Source organism: Equus quagga, chromosome 3, assembly GCF_021613505.1.
Source record: "Equus quagga isolate Etosha38 chromosome 3, UCLA_HA_Equagga_1.0, whole genome shotgun sequence".
Lineage (NCBI taxonomy): Eukaryota > Metazoa > Chordata > Mammalia > Perissodactyla > Equidae > Equus > Equus quagga.
The window spans coordinates 115951336-115969024 of NC_060269.1; the positions used below are offsets into that span (position 1 = coordinate 115951336).

The window sequence follows — 17689 nt, forward strand, 5'->3', positions numbered from 1 at the left end:
GAGACTGCTTGGTTACTCAACACTGGAAAGGTCACTCTCCCGACCTAAATTCAGGGAGAATTCTGCCGCTACATGTAATGGTCTGGGTTACGGTGCTGTTTGATTGCTTGTTTGAATCAGCTCTTCTTAGGAATTTATGTAATCTAAGATGTCAATGCTGCTTTCTCACAGATGTTTCTAAAACACCTGGCCTTGATAACATACGGCCTTTTGGTTTTCATCCATGGCTCTCTTTTCCTTTTTTTCCCCCAAGAAGGTTTGTGTGCTCTGTTTTATGATTTTCTCTTCTTCTACTAACCACCTGCCCCTCTCCAAACCCCATTACCTGACCCTGGTGCCTCCTGCTCCGGCCTCTTCCCCCCAGCTCCTCGCTCCAGTGCAGCGGGAGCCCAGGCTCCGGAGGGTATATTCCGGAGTGGAGGGCACACAGCTGTGAAGCCTGGTCAGATCTCAACTCTGCAATTTCATTAATTCATTCCTTTCTCCATTATTTACTGAGCACCTGCTCTGTCCCAGGCCCTAGTCATAGGGGCTGTGTGGGATATACTGTGAGACCCAGCCCAGTTTCCTCCTGTAAATGGGAAAATGAGGACATTGTCGGGAGGATTAGCCATAACGTATGTAAGATACCCAGTAGAATGCCTGGTCCACAGCAGTGCTCTGCAAAAGGTAACTGGAGCTACACCTAACTATGCTTTCCCTGTCGTGTCAGGCAACTGCTATACCCACCTTCAACAGGTCCTGCTCTGCGTTTCCAGAGCCACTGAATCCTTTTTGTTCCCTGGTTTCCCCTTCATTTCTGATTAGACTAGAAAAATTAGTCATGTTGTATATACTGAGTAGACATGGAGGGAGATAAATGTACTGCTACCCTTGAGATAATACTTGATGCAAAGATTTCCCTTTCCTACTTCTGGTCAACCACAGTTCTTTGGTGTTCTTTGTCCTCATCATCCAGTATCTTCTGTCAATTCCAAGATCACAGAGTTTCTAGACATTCCAGCGCTGGTATTTAATCTAGACCTTGATAACAACAGGGAGCCTAGGTTTTATCTCACAGTACAAATTATAACTCATAGGAGAGAAGGAAGGGGAAATGATTGGGTATGTAAGATAGGCACCACTCTTAAAGCTTTCACATATATTTAATTCTTACAAAAACCCTGGGAGGCAGGCTCAGAGAAAATAAACAGTTTGCTGAGGCTCACAGAGTTATTAGGGGCAGAGCAGAGATTTAAACCCAATATTCTCCGACACTCAAATGCATGCCAACTTCATATTGCATCCACTGAGGTGTAAGCAATATCTGTAACCCATTTATTTTGTCTCTAAATGTCCTTATTCACAGACTGTCCTAAATTTGTTTCTTCTCAAACAGGTTGTGGACCTCAGCAACAATGCTCTGACCACCATCCTTCCGATGATGATCATTGCTCTAGAATTTCCCCATCTGGAGGTTGACTTGGCTGATAACCAGTGGGAGTGTGACTATAACGTGGCAGTCTTCCAAAATTTCATTTCTGAATCCTGGAGGAAAAAGTGGAATGAAATTTGCAACCAGTCTATAGGTCAGTCAGTGGTGCCTCTTCTCTCTGAAATGGTTCCATTTAAACTGAAACAAGCACATGAAAAATTTAGTCTCATTTGAAACAATGACAGGGCCCCTGAAAGCAAGGGTGCTGATCCCTGGCGTTCCTTAGCCAGCCCTGGGCTGCATCGCAGAGCAGTCACTGGTACCTACCTGTTGTCCTCTGTTCATGGATGACTTTCCTCACGTGGTCCAAGAAACCTAGTTCAGATAGCTCCGAAACCACTGGATTCGGTCAAAAACAGAAATCTCACAAGGAGAGAATTTTTCCCTAAAGCCTCAAAAGGTCATGTTTTTATCCTAATTCTTAACAAATAATCAATCAAAGAGAGAACTTTTAAAACTTGAGCCACGGTTATTTAAAATGCTTGCGAACCCTCTGAAAGTGTAATCGTGTACATACACAAAACACACATATTTCAAAAGCATATTTTTCTTTGATTTGTTCTCTGCCACTCTCCCGGAGAGCTAGAATATGTTATGGAGTTGAACATTCTGGAAGCTTTTTTCACTGTTAACTCTCTCGGCTAAATCTCAGAACTAACTGTGGGGGAGACAGTCAGATTGTTTTTTTTTTTAAATGAGTCCTGGCCTCTGTTCTATTCAGGACTGGCCTCAAAGGAGAAACACAGCCCTGCTTACCAGGTTTAGTAGAAATCCGTGAAGATCATAGAGAATATTGTCAGCCACACTTATTTCATCCTCTCTAAAAGCCATAACTAGCCTTCTGAGTGTGGAGGACAGAAGGTCAGGAACCAGTAGAGAAACCTGAATATGTTTGCTGCTTACCGACACTGGAGAATGGTGAGGAAATGATATTGCAAACATGAGTAGGGCTGAGGCAGACTTTGCAGAGGGTTGATGGAATGTTGTTGCAAACGTGCAGTAGGTGAGGTTGTGGAGGAAGGAGAAGTGGTGTGGCTGCCCCTCCATTCTGGGTTTCTCCTTCCATGGGCAGCAGTGAGGCAAGAAGCCTAAGGAACATACGGCCTCCTAGGCCCATGAGCAGCAGACCCGAGCCTGATGGCCGTGTGTAAACACACACCGAGCATGTACATATTATTGGCATTAGCCAATCCATCAGTAAAGCTGCTTATCATCATGTAATAAAGAGCTTAAATACAGCCAGATCAGGACTGAGCAGGACCCATGGAAGCTTTTAAAACCACTGGAATCTTATTTCAATGCCCACTCAGTATGTGTTTTTTATCCCCTATTTTCAGGGACTGAGAAGGTATATTGGTGGACTCCCAAAAGGAGAATTTCCAGGGAGACTCACCTTCCTCACACTGAATTGAATCCTATGAGAAGTCTCGTGCTGAGCAAAGCCGAGAGGCCCCGGGAAGGGCAGTACACGCACTTTTCCCCACTGGGGAGGAAGGACGATGCCATGCAGAGACAGCTGCCAAGACGGGTCAGGAGAGACGGGGATGATGTGCAAACTCCTGATAGAAAGCAAGACGCTTCCCAGGACCTTGCCCTGGCCGTCTGTCTGGCGGTTTTCATCACATTCTTTGTGGCTTTCTGCCTGGGGGCTTTTGCAAGGCCTTATGTTGACAGGCTGTGGCAACAGAGATGCCGGAAGAAAGGCCCTGGTTCCGATACTGCGTATTCAAACGAGGGCTTCTGCGATGACGTGGAAGCTGCAGAGAACACGCAGCACCCAAGGGTAGGTCAGCACCAACCTTGCTGTGATCTAAAGCTCTATGAGAACCAAGACTCTTTCTTGGTGACAGGAGCCAGCCCACATGCCGCCATCATTCCTGATAGAACCCTGAACACGAGCAGAAAGGAGCCTGACAGTCGGCAGAGCAGGGAACAACTCGACGACAACAACGGGGCAGGAAGTAGCAAGGATTACATGCTTCCAAGTGACAGTGCAGCCGGGGCCCTTCTCCGCGGACAGCCAAATGCTGATCAGAATGCACGATCTTCAGCTGCACAGGACCACATCTACAGCAATGCTATTCTTGGAGAAATAAATTATGAAACTGTAGCCCAGGAAGATCCTCTCAGTGAGCTGTCAGTGGGCGTCCCTGCAGTAGTGGGCAGGTCGCAAACTGTCTCTAGCTCAATCCATAATGATTCCAGTGAATTAGACCCACCACTGTTGAGAGAAACAACGGCTTCTCTCTCACAAATGCTAACACATCCGAAAGCACAGAGGACTGGAGAGCATGAGGGAAGAGGGGGCACTGAACAATTACCCTCAGAGTTCTCTAAAGAAATGCAAGCAAGCACTTACGTTAATTTGCTGAGCGCACAGCAGCAAAGGCTCAAGGGGTCCAGTGCTGAGGAAGAGCTTTCCACCTACTACAGTGCAGTCACACTCAGTGACCCAGAAGATACAGACCCATCCCCACCCGTCTTCCCTCCAGGATGGGGGAGGGACCTGCATGTCACTCCTGCTAACAAGGAACCAGGGCAGGAACACCCTCCTGACACTCAGTACGAGTTGGACACCGACTACGATTCTGATGAGGGGTCTTTATTTACTCTAAGTTCAATAAGTTCAGAGGATGCAAGAAATATGACTGAAGAAGAGGCACATGGTGAGGAGAGCCGTAGAGCCAGTGAGGCCCCAGAGGACCAGGACTCAGGAATGAGCAAGGACAATGTTATGTCATTAGAGAGTCTTGACAATGACATCACCTTCCAGAAGGTTCTGGGGAAATGTGAGAATCAAGAAGATCATTTTGAGAAACCTCTAACTTCTGGTCCAGACTCTGGTTGGTGTGAAACTCATCTGGAAAGTGCCTCTAACACCAATAAATTTGAGGATCCATTGACCTTGCCCGAGTCACTGGGCAATAGTCCTTTCACTGATGAGACCCCAGAGGAGTTCAGTCATGATTGGGTCACAGCTCTTCAACCTGAGGTGGGAGAGTGGCTTTACTCACTTAAAGACTTAGAATTTTCATATGTGGATATTTTACCACAAACACCACCTCGTTCTGACGAAGTTCCCTCAGATCCTAGTAAGAGTGCCTGTCGTGAAAGAGACTCAAACACTTGTAAGGATGAAACTTTCATTCAGGAAACAGACACAGCTCGAAACCATAGTCCCTTCAAGATCACTACTGGGGAAAACTTAAGACCTTCACAACAAGATTTTGAAGAGGCCAACGTGAATTCCAACCTAATGGAAACTGATGCAAATGAGAGGTTTGTATGTCCTCCCGAGGACCATGATTCCAGAAGAGTTATAAGCCAAACACAATTGTTCCAATTCTGTGGTGATGAATCTGCTGTTCAGGGTGAAAGAGGAGGGGGCGAATATTTTGAAGATGGTTCCAAGAGCCAGATACCATTATTACCAGAGCTTGCAAATGACGCCAGTTCACTAAGATCACAGGAGCCCTTCAGTGATAGAGACTGGGGTAAATACTCACAGGAGAATCTGTTGCAGTCAGAAAAAGATGATTCTAATCTTTATACTCATATGCAGACCCAGAGCAACTCGATGGGAGTTGACGATCTACTTGAGGACCAATGTTACTATGACGAAGACAAGGATGTTCAACTTGAAAGTCAAAGGGAATTCAAATAACATTTTTAGTACAGATTGAAGCACTTAGATGGAACTGCTGGACAGATTTTTACAAAGTCTGCACAAAGAACAGCACAACTTTTTGGAGGTTTATTGTGAAACTGCAAAATTGGAAGGATTCAGAACAATCCTAAATATTTTTTAATAAGTTATGTTAAAAGAGGGACCATTTTCTAGAACTAAATGTAAATTAAAAATCAATTTTCAAGAAGAGAAGTGAAGTTTTTTGTCAAAGAAAAAGGTACTCTACCATTATCCTTGACTAACCTTTCCTCGGTGTGACTCTCCAATTTGGGCTCTCATGAGCTGTGTTCTCCTGTTTATCCTCCTGCTTCTCTAACATTTTCTCCTTTTCCTTCCTGACACTCCTCCTCTGCTTGCCTTTTTTTTTTTCCTTGGTGAGGAAGATTGTCTCTGAGCTAACATCCATGCCGATCTTCCTCTATTTCATATATGGGACACCTCCACAGCATTGATTGATGAGCAGTGTGTAGGTCCATGGCCGGGATCCAAACAAGCAAACTCCAGACTACCGAAGCAGAGCGTGCAAACTAACCACTGTACCACCAGGCCAGCGCCTCCTGCTTGCCCTCTTAAAGAGCATTCCTCAAAGGTCTATTCCCAGTCTTCCTTTGCATCCCTTTACCTCTCTCCTTGGACCCCACTGCCTCATGAGCAGCTCTGTACATGAGGCCCAGGTCTGCATGACAAGACCAATGTCCTTCCCAAGCTCCAGACTCACCTTCTCCAACCCAGTTGTCCAAATCCACATAGAGCCTTCTGGGACCTAAAATTCCTCCTTTTCCTCACCAATGTGATCTCCCACGTTCTCTTTCTTGGTCAATAGTGTCATGATATCCACCCAGTAAAGCCGGTTAAAACTTCTGAGTTATCTCTGACTCCTTCTCTTTCATTTCCTAAATCTGAGTGGCCTCTAAGCTCTAGGCAGTGGAAGTGTCTGTGTGTCGATCTATACAGTGAGATGTTTAAGTATGACAGTCTGGATGGGGGCTAGGCAATTTGTGGGAAACCAGTGTTTGCGTAGACAGCACCCTGTTTTTACTTAGAGGGTACATTTATTGAGGGTAGACTAAGACGGAAGGTGATTGTGAGTTTTGGGAAGGACCCGAAGGATCCAACTGTTGGCATTAGCACTAGTCCTGTGAGGGATCTAGCTCCTCAGCAACTCTTGACTTTGTACTCTCTGCTCTCAACCCCCAAAGAAGGCACGTCCTTGGCTAGCACCTAGATTATTTTAAGGCCTCTTTGTGACCTGTAGTACTTTTCCTTGACCCTGCTCACTCCCAAATGATCTTATATCCTGTGCATCTCTCTACTATGCAAAAACCTTTAATAACTCCCCATTGCCTAGATAAAGACCAAGTTCCATAATCTAAACACATCCTCCCTTTCCAACTTCATCTCATGACGTTGGCACTGCACCACACATTCTATATTCTGCTTTACAGCGTTTACAGCCATCATTTATTTCAGCAGACCTGAGGCCTTCCCTAGTCCCTGATCAGTTTCTCCCTCCTTGTGCACAAGGGCTATTTTGAAATTCCTTGTCCTTAAACTTTCACTGAGAAAATTTCAGCTATTAGGAAATACCTCCCTCACTCCCCTGCCCCACAGCAGTAAGCACTTTTACATTTAAATCTACACTCACTACTTTCCTCCAATCTAAGAAGAAACCAGCATTCCGCGGGCACTGTTCCCCCCTGCCGCTGCTCTTGCTGCAGTCCCGGCATGGACCCGTTCACGTTTCCCGTTCTGGCGCTTCTCAGCCTTCTCCACCTAATGGCTGCTTCCCGCAGGCTATAAGCACGCTCCAGTCCCTTCCACACCAAAATCCAAGGAAGAAGACACCACCGGCAGCTCCCTAAAAAAGTGCACGGGGCAGGGGGCAGGGGGCGGGGGGCAGCCCGGTGGCGGAGTGGTTAGGTTCACACATTCCACTTCGGCACCCCGGGGTTCACTGGTTCAGATCCCGGGTGCAGACATGGCACAGCTTGGCAAGCCATGCTGTGGCAGGTGTCCCACATATAAAGTGGAGGAAGATGGGCACAGATGTTAGCTCAGGGCCAGTCTTCCTCAGCAAAAAGAGGAGGGTTGGCAGCAGAGGTTAGCTAAGGGCTAATCTTCCTCAAAAAAAATCCCAAATAAACAAAAACTGCACCAGTGCTCCATTCAGAAACCCGGAGTCACTCATTTGACTTCCCTCTCCTCACTCCCCACATCAAATTCATTGGTCATTAAGTACAGCCAATTCTAGCCCCTAAATATCTGTCAAATCCATTCCCTCTTCTCTGTCCACAGTGTCGCAGCTCCAGCTCTCACCTTGGCTGACACTCCGACACCGGATCTATGATAACAGCACACAAACTAGTTTCTTTATCTCCCGTCCTACGTGCCTTTATTATTCCCACACTACAGCCAGAGGTGGTTTCTAAAATGTAAATATGACCATGTGGCTCCCCTGATTAGAGTCCATCCATAGGCTACAGGCTCTCCTATTTCTCTAAAGCTCCACATAACTCCCCATCTCCAGGCCTTTGCGTGTGTGGCATCTGCCTGAAATGGTCTTTCCAACCTCCCCAACACCGCCCCCAACAACCTCACCCAAACAAGCCCTCCTTAAGCTCAGGAGCTCCTACTTGGTTCTCAGGTGAGTTGCCACTTCCTCAGAGAGGCCTTCGTGGACCCCCAGACAAAGGCAGACTTCCCTACTAGAAACTCTTCCATTACATTGTCCTTCACAGAGGAGAGCTTATTACAAGTAAAATTAAATCATTATTTGTGTGATTATTGATTTAATGTCTGCCTGCCCCTTTTATACTATAACCTCCATGAGAACAAAAAAATGTGTCTTGTCTCCCCAAGGCCTGGCATTTAGTAGGTTCTCAATACATGGATTTATCAAATAAATGAATGAAAACAAACTCTTCAGTACAATATGCAAGGATGTCCATGATCTGGCCCTGCTTTGCATCTAGTATGTGTTTCATTGTGCCCTACCTCATTCCTGACCTCAAAGTTACGACCATACTGGACTACGGCACCCCACACGCCATAGCCCACGTGCTCCCGCTTTCTGGGGTGCACGTCTGGCCTCCCCACCAAGCCCTGCCTCACCTGCCTGGTACATGTCTACTCTTCTTTCAAGACACTATTGAAGGGTCACCTCCTCCAGGAGCCTTTCTCGCCTCATTCCACCCAAGGAGAACGGACCACTCCCTTTGTCCCTTGGCTCCCACTGCACCGTTGTGTGTTGTGGCAGAAACAAGGCTTCACACGGCTTGGCTGAGTTCTACCAGAGACTCTTCTGTCGGCCAACTTCCAACCGTTGGGTGAAATCCAGTTCTGACATAGAGTCCCTGAAGATGAAAATCATCTCAGAGGTGGCAGCTATTATATAAAGTGAAAAATCGCTTTCTATTCCAGCAGCACCAAGAAAAAAGTATATACAATTTTGACTACTTTGTTTGTTTTTATTCACACTTCTGGGAAAAAAAGCTTCTGGTAATGGGGCATAAACCTCATGGGCATTGCAGTTAAGTAGCTCCCTTTCCCAGCAAGCGCTTGTAAAAGCAAAATTTAAAACCCCTCTCAACATGCCGGCTGTCAGCTTGGCTAACGGTGCCTGGCGGGGAGCGAGATCTGAGCCTGCACTTCCAGGGGCCCAAGCATCTGGGCTTTGGGGTCTGCCCGCAAACTGCCTCCCGTTAAACCAGCTGAGCTCCATAGCGCCCCTCACCCCAGTTCTTCCCTCTTAGTTTCACTTATTTTGATTATTTCTCTAGTTTTATTATTACATAAATGATCTTTAAAACTTATCTTACTTTTCATTAAGATAAGTCTTTTTGCATTTCTTTAGCAGAGTGACTCAAATTTTTATCAGCCTAACAATTCCATAATAGCACATTTTTATCTAAGAAACATTTGAAAAATCCCTGGTATAATTTACCTTTACATGTTTCTAAAACTATTAGGTACATCTTGGACCAAGGTGGCAAACCCAATATATGAAACATTAAAAACTTCTTCTTTAAGACAAGTCATTATGCCGTATACCTTAAACTTACACAGTGTTGCATGTCAATTAAGCCTCAATAAAACTGGAAAAAAATCTTATTCTTTTTGAAGAGGAACTAGTACCATAAATGAATTCTTTTTTTTTTTCCTACTACTAAAAGTAGTTTTTGGTTTTTGTTTGTTTTTTTTCCAGGGAAAGATTGGCCCTAAGCTAACATCTATCGCCAATCTTTCCCTCTGTCTCTTTGTTCCTCCTCCCAAAGCCCCAGTGCCACACATCCTAGTTGTAAGTCCTTCTAGTTTGTCTATGTGAGCTGCCCCCACAACACGGCAACTGACAGACAGGTGGTGTGGTTCCACAACCTGGAAATGAACTTGGGCTGCCGAAGTGGTGACAGCACCAAATTTTAACCACAAGGCCACAGGGCAGGCTCTGAACTGTCTTTTTAATGTTACCTCCTACAAACCTTCAGCTTCAATAAACTCATTTTTGATCAGATTGACAAAACTTCTCCTCTTACCCTCTAGAACATTCCAAAATGTGGGGTCTTTGGCCTCCCTCTCTCTCCTCCAGTTCTTTTCAGTGGCCATGCAGGGCAGGGGGAAAATCAAGCGAGCAATGAGGAGCAGCTGTTAGAACCACCAAACAGCAAATGAACACAAGCAAGCAGATGTCTCCACATTTCTAGTCTATTCAAAAGACAAATCTACTCCACTCAAGGCTACACGTTTTCTTTGAAGTGTCTTCAGACCCAAGGGAGATGGAGGTGGGAGAGGGAGAAGGGGTTCTTTAGCTATTGAACGAACAGCTTTGATGAATTTCATTCATCGTTTATACCAGATTAATAAGTGATCAAATAACTGTCGGTGGCAGCTGTGGACTTACAGCAGGAGGACTCACAAGCTCGTCCACTAAGAAGTAAGGGGCGAGAGTGCTGTGTTTCTGCTGCCTGAAAATCCTGTGTTCATGGGAGCTTGAGGACAAGACTCTGGCCGTCTGAATCTAGTTTCTGCACACACTTTAGCCAGCTTATGTTTTTCAAATTCCCGCTTTAACATTTTACTACTATCTGAAAATTCTAGGTGATATGGGCAATGAAAGTGTTACTAAATTTTAAAGCTTTGGAATCTCTATAATTTAGCATATGACAAATGTCCCTTTGTCACTGTAAAGGACAAGGATGTCTCAAACCTGGGCGTGAAATTTTTTCAGTCTTTTGTTGACACGTATTTCGTCCCCCTTGGTGTGTCTACGTATCTACAATCCTGAAGCAATCCTGAAGTATGATTAAACATGAATAATATCTTTGCTCATTTGAATAAATACAACCCAAATATAATACTTGTTATTTGAAAAGAAAATTCTCATTCGTTTTCCTTGAATATCATTATTGATTCTGGCTTTTCATTAATCAAAATATTTTACGTAACCATAATTTTTTGTTTTATTTTTTGATACTCAAATTGCTGCAACTTGGCCAATAGATTCCTCTTTAAGCTGGTTTCTGTGTCCTTCTCCAAAATTTCTAAAGCATCATTGCTTTCTGGCAATAAATGTTCCAAGCCAGTCTAGCACATTACCTCAAGAATGGAATAAGCTTCTCTCCAAGAAGCTTGCTTTCTTTTAGCGGAGAATAAATTGTTCAGGTTTTTCCAGTATAATGTGAAATTTGCATTACTGAAAAAGCTCACATTCTGTAAAATCACACATAAAAGCCATGGGCTCATGGGATAAATAAAGCTGGGGAGACCACTCAAAAGATAGGCAACCTTGAACCAGAGCACCAAGGAAAACAATCATCGGTGCCTTGGAAATCACCTTGGACGGCCCAGGCAGGCAGGTCGGCACGGCTAGAAGCTACAACAGTAGATACTGAAAATTCACAAGGACCCTTGAGTAGAGACATTGGCCACAGTGTACTTAGAGCAGAGCTGGGGGCACTGGGACAACGCAGACTGAAGGGCTCAGAGCCAGGAGCTTCCCGGCCACAGCAGCCAAGAGTGGCACAAGCCTGGACGTACCATCCTGGGCCTCCCCAGAGAACCTGGCGCAGCAGCTCATTTTCAATTTTCTTAAAACACAGCTAAAGGAATTCTGCTCTGGGTACAGCCACTGAGTTGCGGGATTTTTTTTTTTCTTTCCTGCTGAAGGTTCTAATTCTATTCTTGCTCTTCTGGCTCCCCTTGCCTAGAAAAACTCCGATATGATTGAACTTGACTTCTAGGTGAGACTGACATGATTCTCTAATCACATGTGAACTAATTCACATTGCAGAAGCATGCTTTGTGAAACCATCGATTTCATCCCTCTTTGCACACGCGGGGCACATTGGGAGGTGAGGGCTCTCTGCCACCGCCTGGAATCTGAGCTGACTTGAGACTGCTTTAACCAACAGACAGCAGCGGGAGTGACACTGCAGGACTTCTAAGATTGTCACGAGTTTTGCAGATTCTGCCAGGGTGTCTTGGAAGGCTTGCTCTGGACAAAGGGAGCCACCATGTAAGAAGTCTAATCACCTACGACCGCTATACTGTAAGGAAGCCCGTACGGAGAGAGAGATGCGCAACCAGCTCCCAAGTGTTTAGATATCCCAGCCCAAATGCCAGACACTGAAATAAAGATGATGACTTCTACCACAGTCACCCCCTGACTACGACCCTGTAAGACTCAAAGCAAGAACAACTCAGCTGAACTGGTGTGAAAATTAATAAAGGAAGACTCATCAAAAATGCAGTGAGTGGGGCCGGTCCAGTGGCATAATGGTTAAGTTCACATGCTACACTTCAGCAGCCCAGGATTCACAGGTTCGGATCTTAGGTGCGGACCTACACACTACTCATCAAGCCATGCTGTGGCAGAAGAATTAGAAGGACTTACAACTAGGCTATACCACTATGTACTGAGTCTTTGGGGAGAAAAAAAAAGAGAAAGATGTTAGCACAGGGCCAATCTTCCTCACCAAAAAAAAAAAAAAAAAAAAGGAGTCAGGAAGCCCTGTAGGGGGCGTTCTCACCCACTACCACTTGTTTCTGTCTGCAGACCCCAAACAGGAAGAGATTGTACCTTGCATCTTCAACAGGAAGGAGCTTACTTTGCTATTCCAGCAGGAAAAAGGAAGACTTTCTCCTTGCCCAGCAACAAGCTCAGCCAATGAGAAAATATCACAACTCAGCCAATGACAAAGAGTCCCCACCCTGAACTCTCACTGTCCTCCAATGGATGTTCATTCAGCACAGCCCCTCCCAACTTCCTCCTTTTTTCTCCATAAAGCAAAATTTCTCTCCTTTGTTTGTCAGACTTGTCTATGGTTTAGCCATAGACTGCATGTCCCAAATTGCAATTCTTCTGCCATTTACAGCTACACCCATTTTGTTGGTAAAATAACTGGCTGTTCTATTTTTAAGGTCGACACTGTCAACCTCCAGAACTGTGAGAAATAACAGTAAATTGTTTTAAGCCACTAAATTTCAGGGTGGTTTGTTTATACATAGTTAACCAGGACATAGAGGAATATACTGTACCAGCGTATAAAAATTAGGCACGAGAATGCAGAACAGGTGATTTGCGTGGAGTGGAGTGTTGGGTAACTGTTGCTGGGCTATTTAGGGGCAGAGCAAGAAAAGATCTTTGTGTACATGAGTTCACACTAATACTTTTAGGTTAGTTTTGGTTTTGCTCTAGGACATAACTACTAACAATTTTAGTTCCTATTCCAAACTTTAATTTTAACTTCTTTTCTTTCATAATTTACCAAGCCATAGAATTATTTATAACTTAAAATAAAATAATGTAAGTATTCGTTTTGTCCTTCTACACAAAATAAGTCCAAAGTAAAAAGTGTTAATATTAACACAGACATTAAAGCGACTGGATGAACAATAAGATTTAGCGTTGCAGTGTTTGGTGCCACATTTGGAAATATGCTATCACTGATCGCTACTCAAAGTCCTGTGTTTTGATTTACTGGAGTACAAACATAAACACAGCTTCCTGTTGTGTTGAGGTTGAGATTGCTTGAAAGACTTATTTTTACCACTGCTGCTATTTCAAATACCAGAAATTATAACGTGCTTTCTAAGGTATTGGTAAAACCAGAAATACCTTTTAGTAGAGAAAAGAGAAAACATAACTTGTTTCAAGTTTATTTACATTTATCATCTATATCTCTTACCTTAGCTGTGTTTTGTGACTTTTTAAACTTCTCTAGAATGTTTCATGATTATTGACAAACAAACAAACATTTCACGTGAGTAGAAGGAAACTTTGATCATAAACCAATTTGCTAACAAGAGCATTCTGACGACTTTACACTGAAAGGCCGGGAAACAGCTAGAGAGAATTGTCACCAGGGACAGGGCAGTCTCCCCAACCTGAGACTTTATCTCAACCCTATTACTTAGCAAATATGCACTTAGTTACAGCACCTTCTCTCTTCCTCAAAGAGATATTATGTACATAAAATGCCCAATTAAACAAATGTACAGTGAAGTGCAAGAGAGTTTGCTTATAGTTCCTTTCTTTTTTTTTTTGGTGAGGAAGATTGGCCCTGAGCTAACATCTGTTGCCAATCTTCCTCTTTTTGCTTGAGGAAGATCATTGCTGAGCTAACATCTGTGCCAATCTTCCTCTTATTTTTCTGTGGGATGCTGCCAAAGCACGGCTTGATGAGTGGTGCACAGGTCTGCACCCGGGATCCAAACCCCCAAACCCCGGACTGCCAAAGCAATAGGTGTGAACTTAACCACTACACCACCGGGCTGGCCCCCATTTATAGTGCCTTTTAATTAAGACATATTCCTTTCTTTTTTTTTTTTTATTATTTTAAGATTTTATTTTTTTCCTTTTTCTCCCCAAAGCCCCCCAGTACATAGTTGTATATTCTTCATTGTTGGTCCTTCTAGTTGTGGTATGTGGGACGCTGCCTCAGCATAGTTTGATGAGCAGTGCCATGTCCGCACCCAGGATTCGAACCAACGAAACACTGGGCCGCCTGCAGCGGAGTGTGTGAACTCAACCACTCAGCCACGGGGCCAGCCCCAAGACATATTCCTTTCTTAAAGAGACTGAAATTTTTTTCTGTTTCTTATTTTTCTCAAAAAGTGGCTTATATTTCTCTGGAGTGTGTAATCTTGTATTTGTCTTCTTGCCATGTGACTTCACCACATATCTCATAGTTCTCGTCTGTGACCTGTCTTCCACGGAACCCCTTCCGTGGAGTCCCATACAGGCCTTCAACTGTGCAGGCCTCCTACACAGGACCCTTCTGGGTGGCTTCTGTCCAGGCTCTGTGGGATTTGTTGATTCCAGAACAACTCTTCCATTAGCTTTACAGATTGTGGAAAAGCTACGAGAGTGGAGGGAGTGGGATCACCATGGAGACTGCTGACAGGATCTGGGCCTTAGTTAACGAAGAGGGGAGGAGAGGCAGAAATGAAAGGGCCACCTGGAGAGACGGTCTACACGCAGGATCCACAGTGTCAACGAACTAACCCAGGGCTTGTCACATAGTGAGTGCAGGATAGACATGCATCAGCCACATAAACGAAGAAATGAAGCGGGAAGGCAATTCTGCTACAATGAGGTGCAGCAGGTCTTTCTAAATCTAGACTAATTCTCGTTCCACCACCACCTCTTTCCACGCCATTGACTTGCTTAGAAAAACAGGATAAATTGTCCCGCAGGGTGACCCACATTCTGTATTTGGCCATTTGCTTCCTCCTAGTATTTTATCCCACCGAGTATTTGGAATTCTTGCTGCGCCTGCGCCCAAGAATCATGTTTCTCCATTACCTACCTGTGACTATCCCACCCACCCTTCAGGACCCAGCTCGAAGAGGCTGCTCCCCTCTTTATGGAGCCTCTCCGCGTTGTTCCAGAATCAGTCTTCTTCATTCCTCTCCAAATGCATACCTTATCATTCCAGATAGACTTTATTCCATCCTGCCTTACACGCCATTATTTTTCTGACACAGCTGTGTCTTGGAAGAGGTCCCTGGATAATCCCCTTTGGGAGCTTCCCTCAAAACATCATGTGACAACAGGACCTTAGACTTGCTTCCTTTAGTCATCAGCTGTCCCCCAAATTTAGTGAGATAAAAAGCTCACTCAGGAAATTTGATTGCTAAATGACAGCTTAGATTTAGGCCCCAATGTTATGTTTTAAATGTAAGTGTGTGACTTTTTGCCATATATTTTTATGGGATTGGTGGGTTATCATGCCAGCGCAGCCCAGGCCCTTAAAGCTGGCCTCTCTTGATATGGGTCAGGACTACACCATTGACCCCATAAAAAGAGAGCGCCCTCTGACTTTCTCTGCAGGGTAGCCCAAAGCACAAGGATGTGCACTGGGTGATGCACCGGGTACCTCTTGGGGACTCCAGGCTGTCAGAACAACTCCTTCTTCCTTCTCTTCTCTAACAACACTCTAGGTTCTACCCAAGAAGGCTGCAGATGGCCTTGAAGCTTCCTGGGGTTTTTACCCATACCTCGTGGGGCTGCATAAAGATCCACTCCTTTAGAGAAAAAAGAACGTGCCTCCAATTCCATGCCCAGAACTGGAAAGTCAGTCCTAACACAGTCTGTGTCCTGTAGCATCTGGACTGTAAGCCCGTTGAGAGCAAGGATCATGTTTATACATAACACCCACTGCCCTACATTCCAGGATCAAATAGTGAACAGAACTTAAGGAAAAGTCAAATTCCAAATAATCCTTATTTGGTGAATTATTTCATCAAAATAAAGTAAATAAAGAATTGACTCTTCAGTTTTAATGAAAAGTAGTTAGGTATAGTAATAAACAAAAAGAATTAGCAATTCTGGGTCAACTATTGTAACCCATTCAATAGCCGATGTAACTGGAAGGGGTGAACCATGGGTTCCTGCAATTTTTGCCTAGGACCTGCTGTAGAAGTTAGAAATGCTATTCAAATCAAATGTAAAGTTCCAAAGTGAACAAAAATAAAAAATAATCCCTCACTGTCTATTTTTGGAAAACAGAACATTTTATCAATACTGGATATTTCCCATAAATTCTTTGCATTCATGTTAAGTCAATTCTTTCTCTGTACTTAATGCCCTTAATAACTAGTGTAAATATTGGGGCTAATTCTTATATCTCATTGATTTAAAAGCTCACCTTCCATCAAATGCAATGCTTTGTTTAAATAGCAGTTACACCAATATACCTGTGAAAAACCTAGAGTTACATACATCTTCCTTGACTATTTTCAGATTCACTAACTAAAATTTTTGCCATATTTGCTTTCTCTCTGAGATTATATATATATAATACATATGAGATATATATATTCAGAGTACATAAAATCCAGAAACACAGGTAAATATACATAATATTGTCACAAATACCTTCAATCTGACAAAAAGCAAACAGTATTATCTATGTTTTCAGATTCTGTGACACGTTGTAGATACCAAAATCACTATAGAAACATTGTTGCCTCAGGATTAATTTATTAATGCTTCACATTCCCTGAATGCCATCCACACACCCTTCAGCAAGGGGAATGAATTTTTTATGCTGGACGATGGAAATAATGTTGACAATTATGCAGGAAATAGCAATTCCCTTCCCTTCCTTTTTCTTTCCTAAATTTGTCATTCTGTTCTTTCCTATAGATGGTGTAGGCTACTAAACCGTGGAATTTGGAGCAGTTTCCAGGTCAATAATGAGATCAAATCTGGAAGAGGCCACCAGTTATTCCAACCTCATTCCGTAGATGAGGAAACAGAAGCACAGGGTAGTCAATTTATGTGCCAAGGTCACCCAGCTAGTGCTTGTTTCCAACCAGAATTCCCCCACGGTGAGGACAATTCTTCTTTCCTCCACCACTCTGCTGCTTGCCTCCTGGCTTGGCTGGTTTGCTTGATAGCGAGGCCCTGCCGCCCGGGAGATTTAGAAAACATTCTTTCCAGGATGTCACAGCATCTTCCAGCCGCTCCTTCCCAAGAAACCCCGCCGCCTGCTGCAGCAAACGCCTCACTCACCGGGACAGGGGTGGTACCCAGCGGTTTGATGTGGCGCTGTGCTTTTCACAGTTCCGGTCTGAACTTCACCGTCGTGCCATGGAAGATGGGCTCCGACGGTCAGGATTTCTCGCTCTCCATCGCTCCCTCGGGATCCCAGGGAGCCCTGCGGCTCTCCCGAGCCCGAGCCCGCAATGCCTTCCCCTCCAGTTCCTTCCCCTCCGTGGCCGGGCGCACACAGTCCCAGGTCAGCAGGAAACCTCTATGCTCGCAAGAGCGGTGACGTCTACACCACCCAATTGCTCCCCACCCAACCTTCTCAAAAATTTCAGCAGCTGGAGTGTGTTTGCTGTGGAGTCGCTGCTGCTACAGAAGACAGCCCGACCCAGCCGGCAGCAGCCCCCGTTCGCTCTGGCATCAGCCTCCCTGCCTCGTCCCAGCACCGGCTGGCGGCTGCACCCCGGGCCTGGCTCCCCCTCACTGGGACAGGAAACACCGGGCGCCACCGAAGACCTGGAAAAAAGAGAAAGGG

The 17689-nt window shown here is 44.6% G+C and overlaps 1 protein-coding gene and 1 long non-coding RNA gene across 4 annotated transcripts in view; one reads left to right on the forward strand and one right to left on the reverse strand.

Moving 5' to 3' along the window:
• Positions 1 to 5521, forward strand: part of LOC124237400 (leucine-rich repeat-containing protein 66-like) — a 31459-nt gene extending 25938 nt beyond the window's left edge. For all 3 annotated transcript variants that reach the window (XM_046656974.1, XM_046656973.1, XM_046656976.1), the window contains exons 4-5: positions 1379 to 1568; positions 2812 to 5521. In XM_046656974.1, coding sequence (XP_046512930.1) covers positions 1379 to 1568; positions 2812 to 5138 — 2517 coding nt within the window. In that variant the 3' untranslated portion in view covers positions 5139 to 5521. The remainder of the gene's footprint in view (positions 1 to 1378; positions 1569 to 2811) is intronic.
• The window catches only part of LOC124237401 (uncharacterized), a 39393-nt gene extending 21946 nt beyond the window's left edge, over positions 1 to 17447 (reverse strand). Inside the window, exon 1 of the long non-coding RNA XR_006887997.1 lies at positions 17179 to 17447. This is a non-coding gene — a long non-coding RNA (uncharacterized LOC124237401). The remainder of the gene's footprint in view (positions 1 to 17178) is intronic.
• Positions 17448 to 17689: the final 242 nt, after the last annotated feature.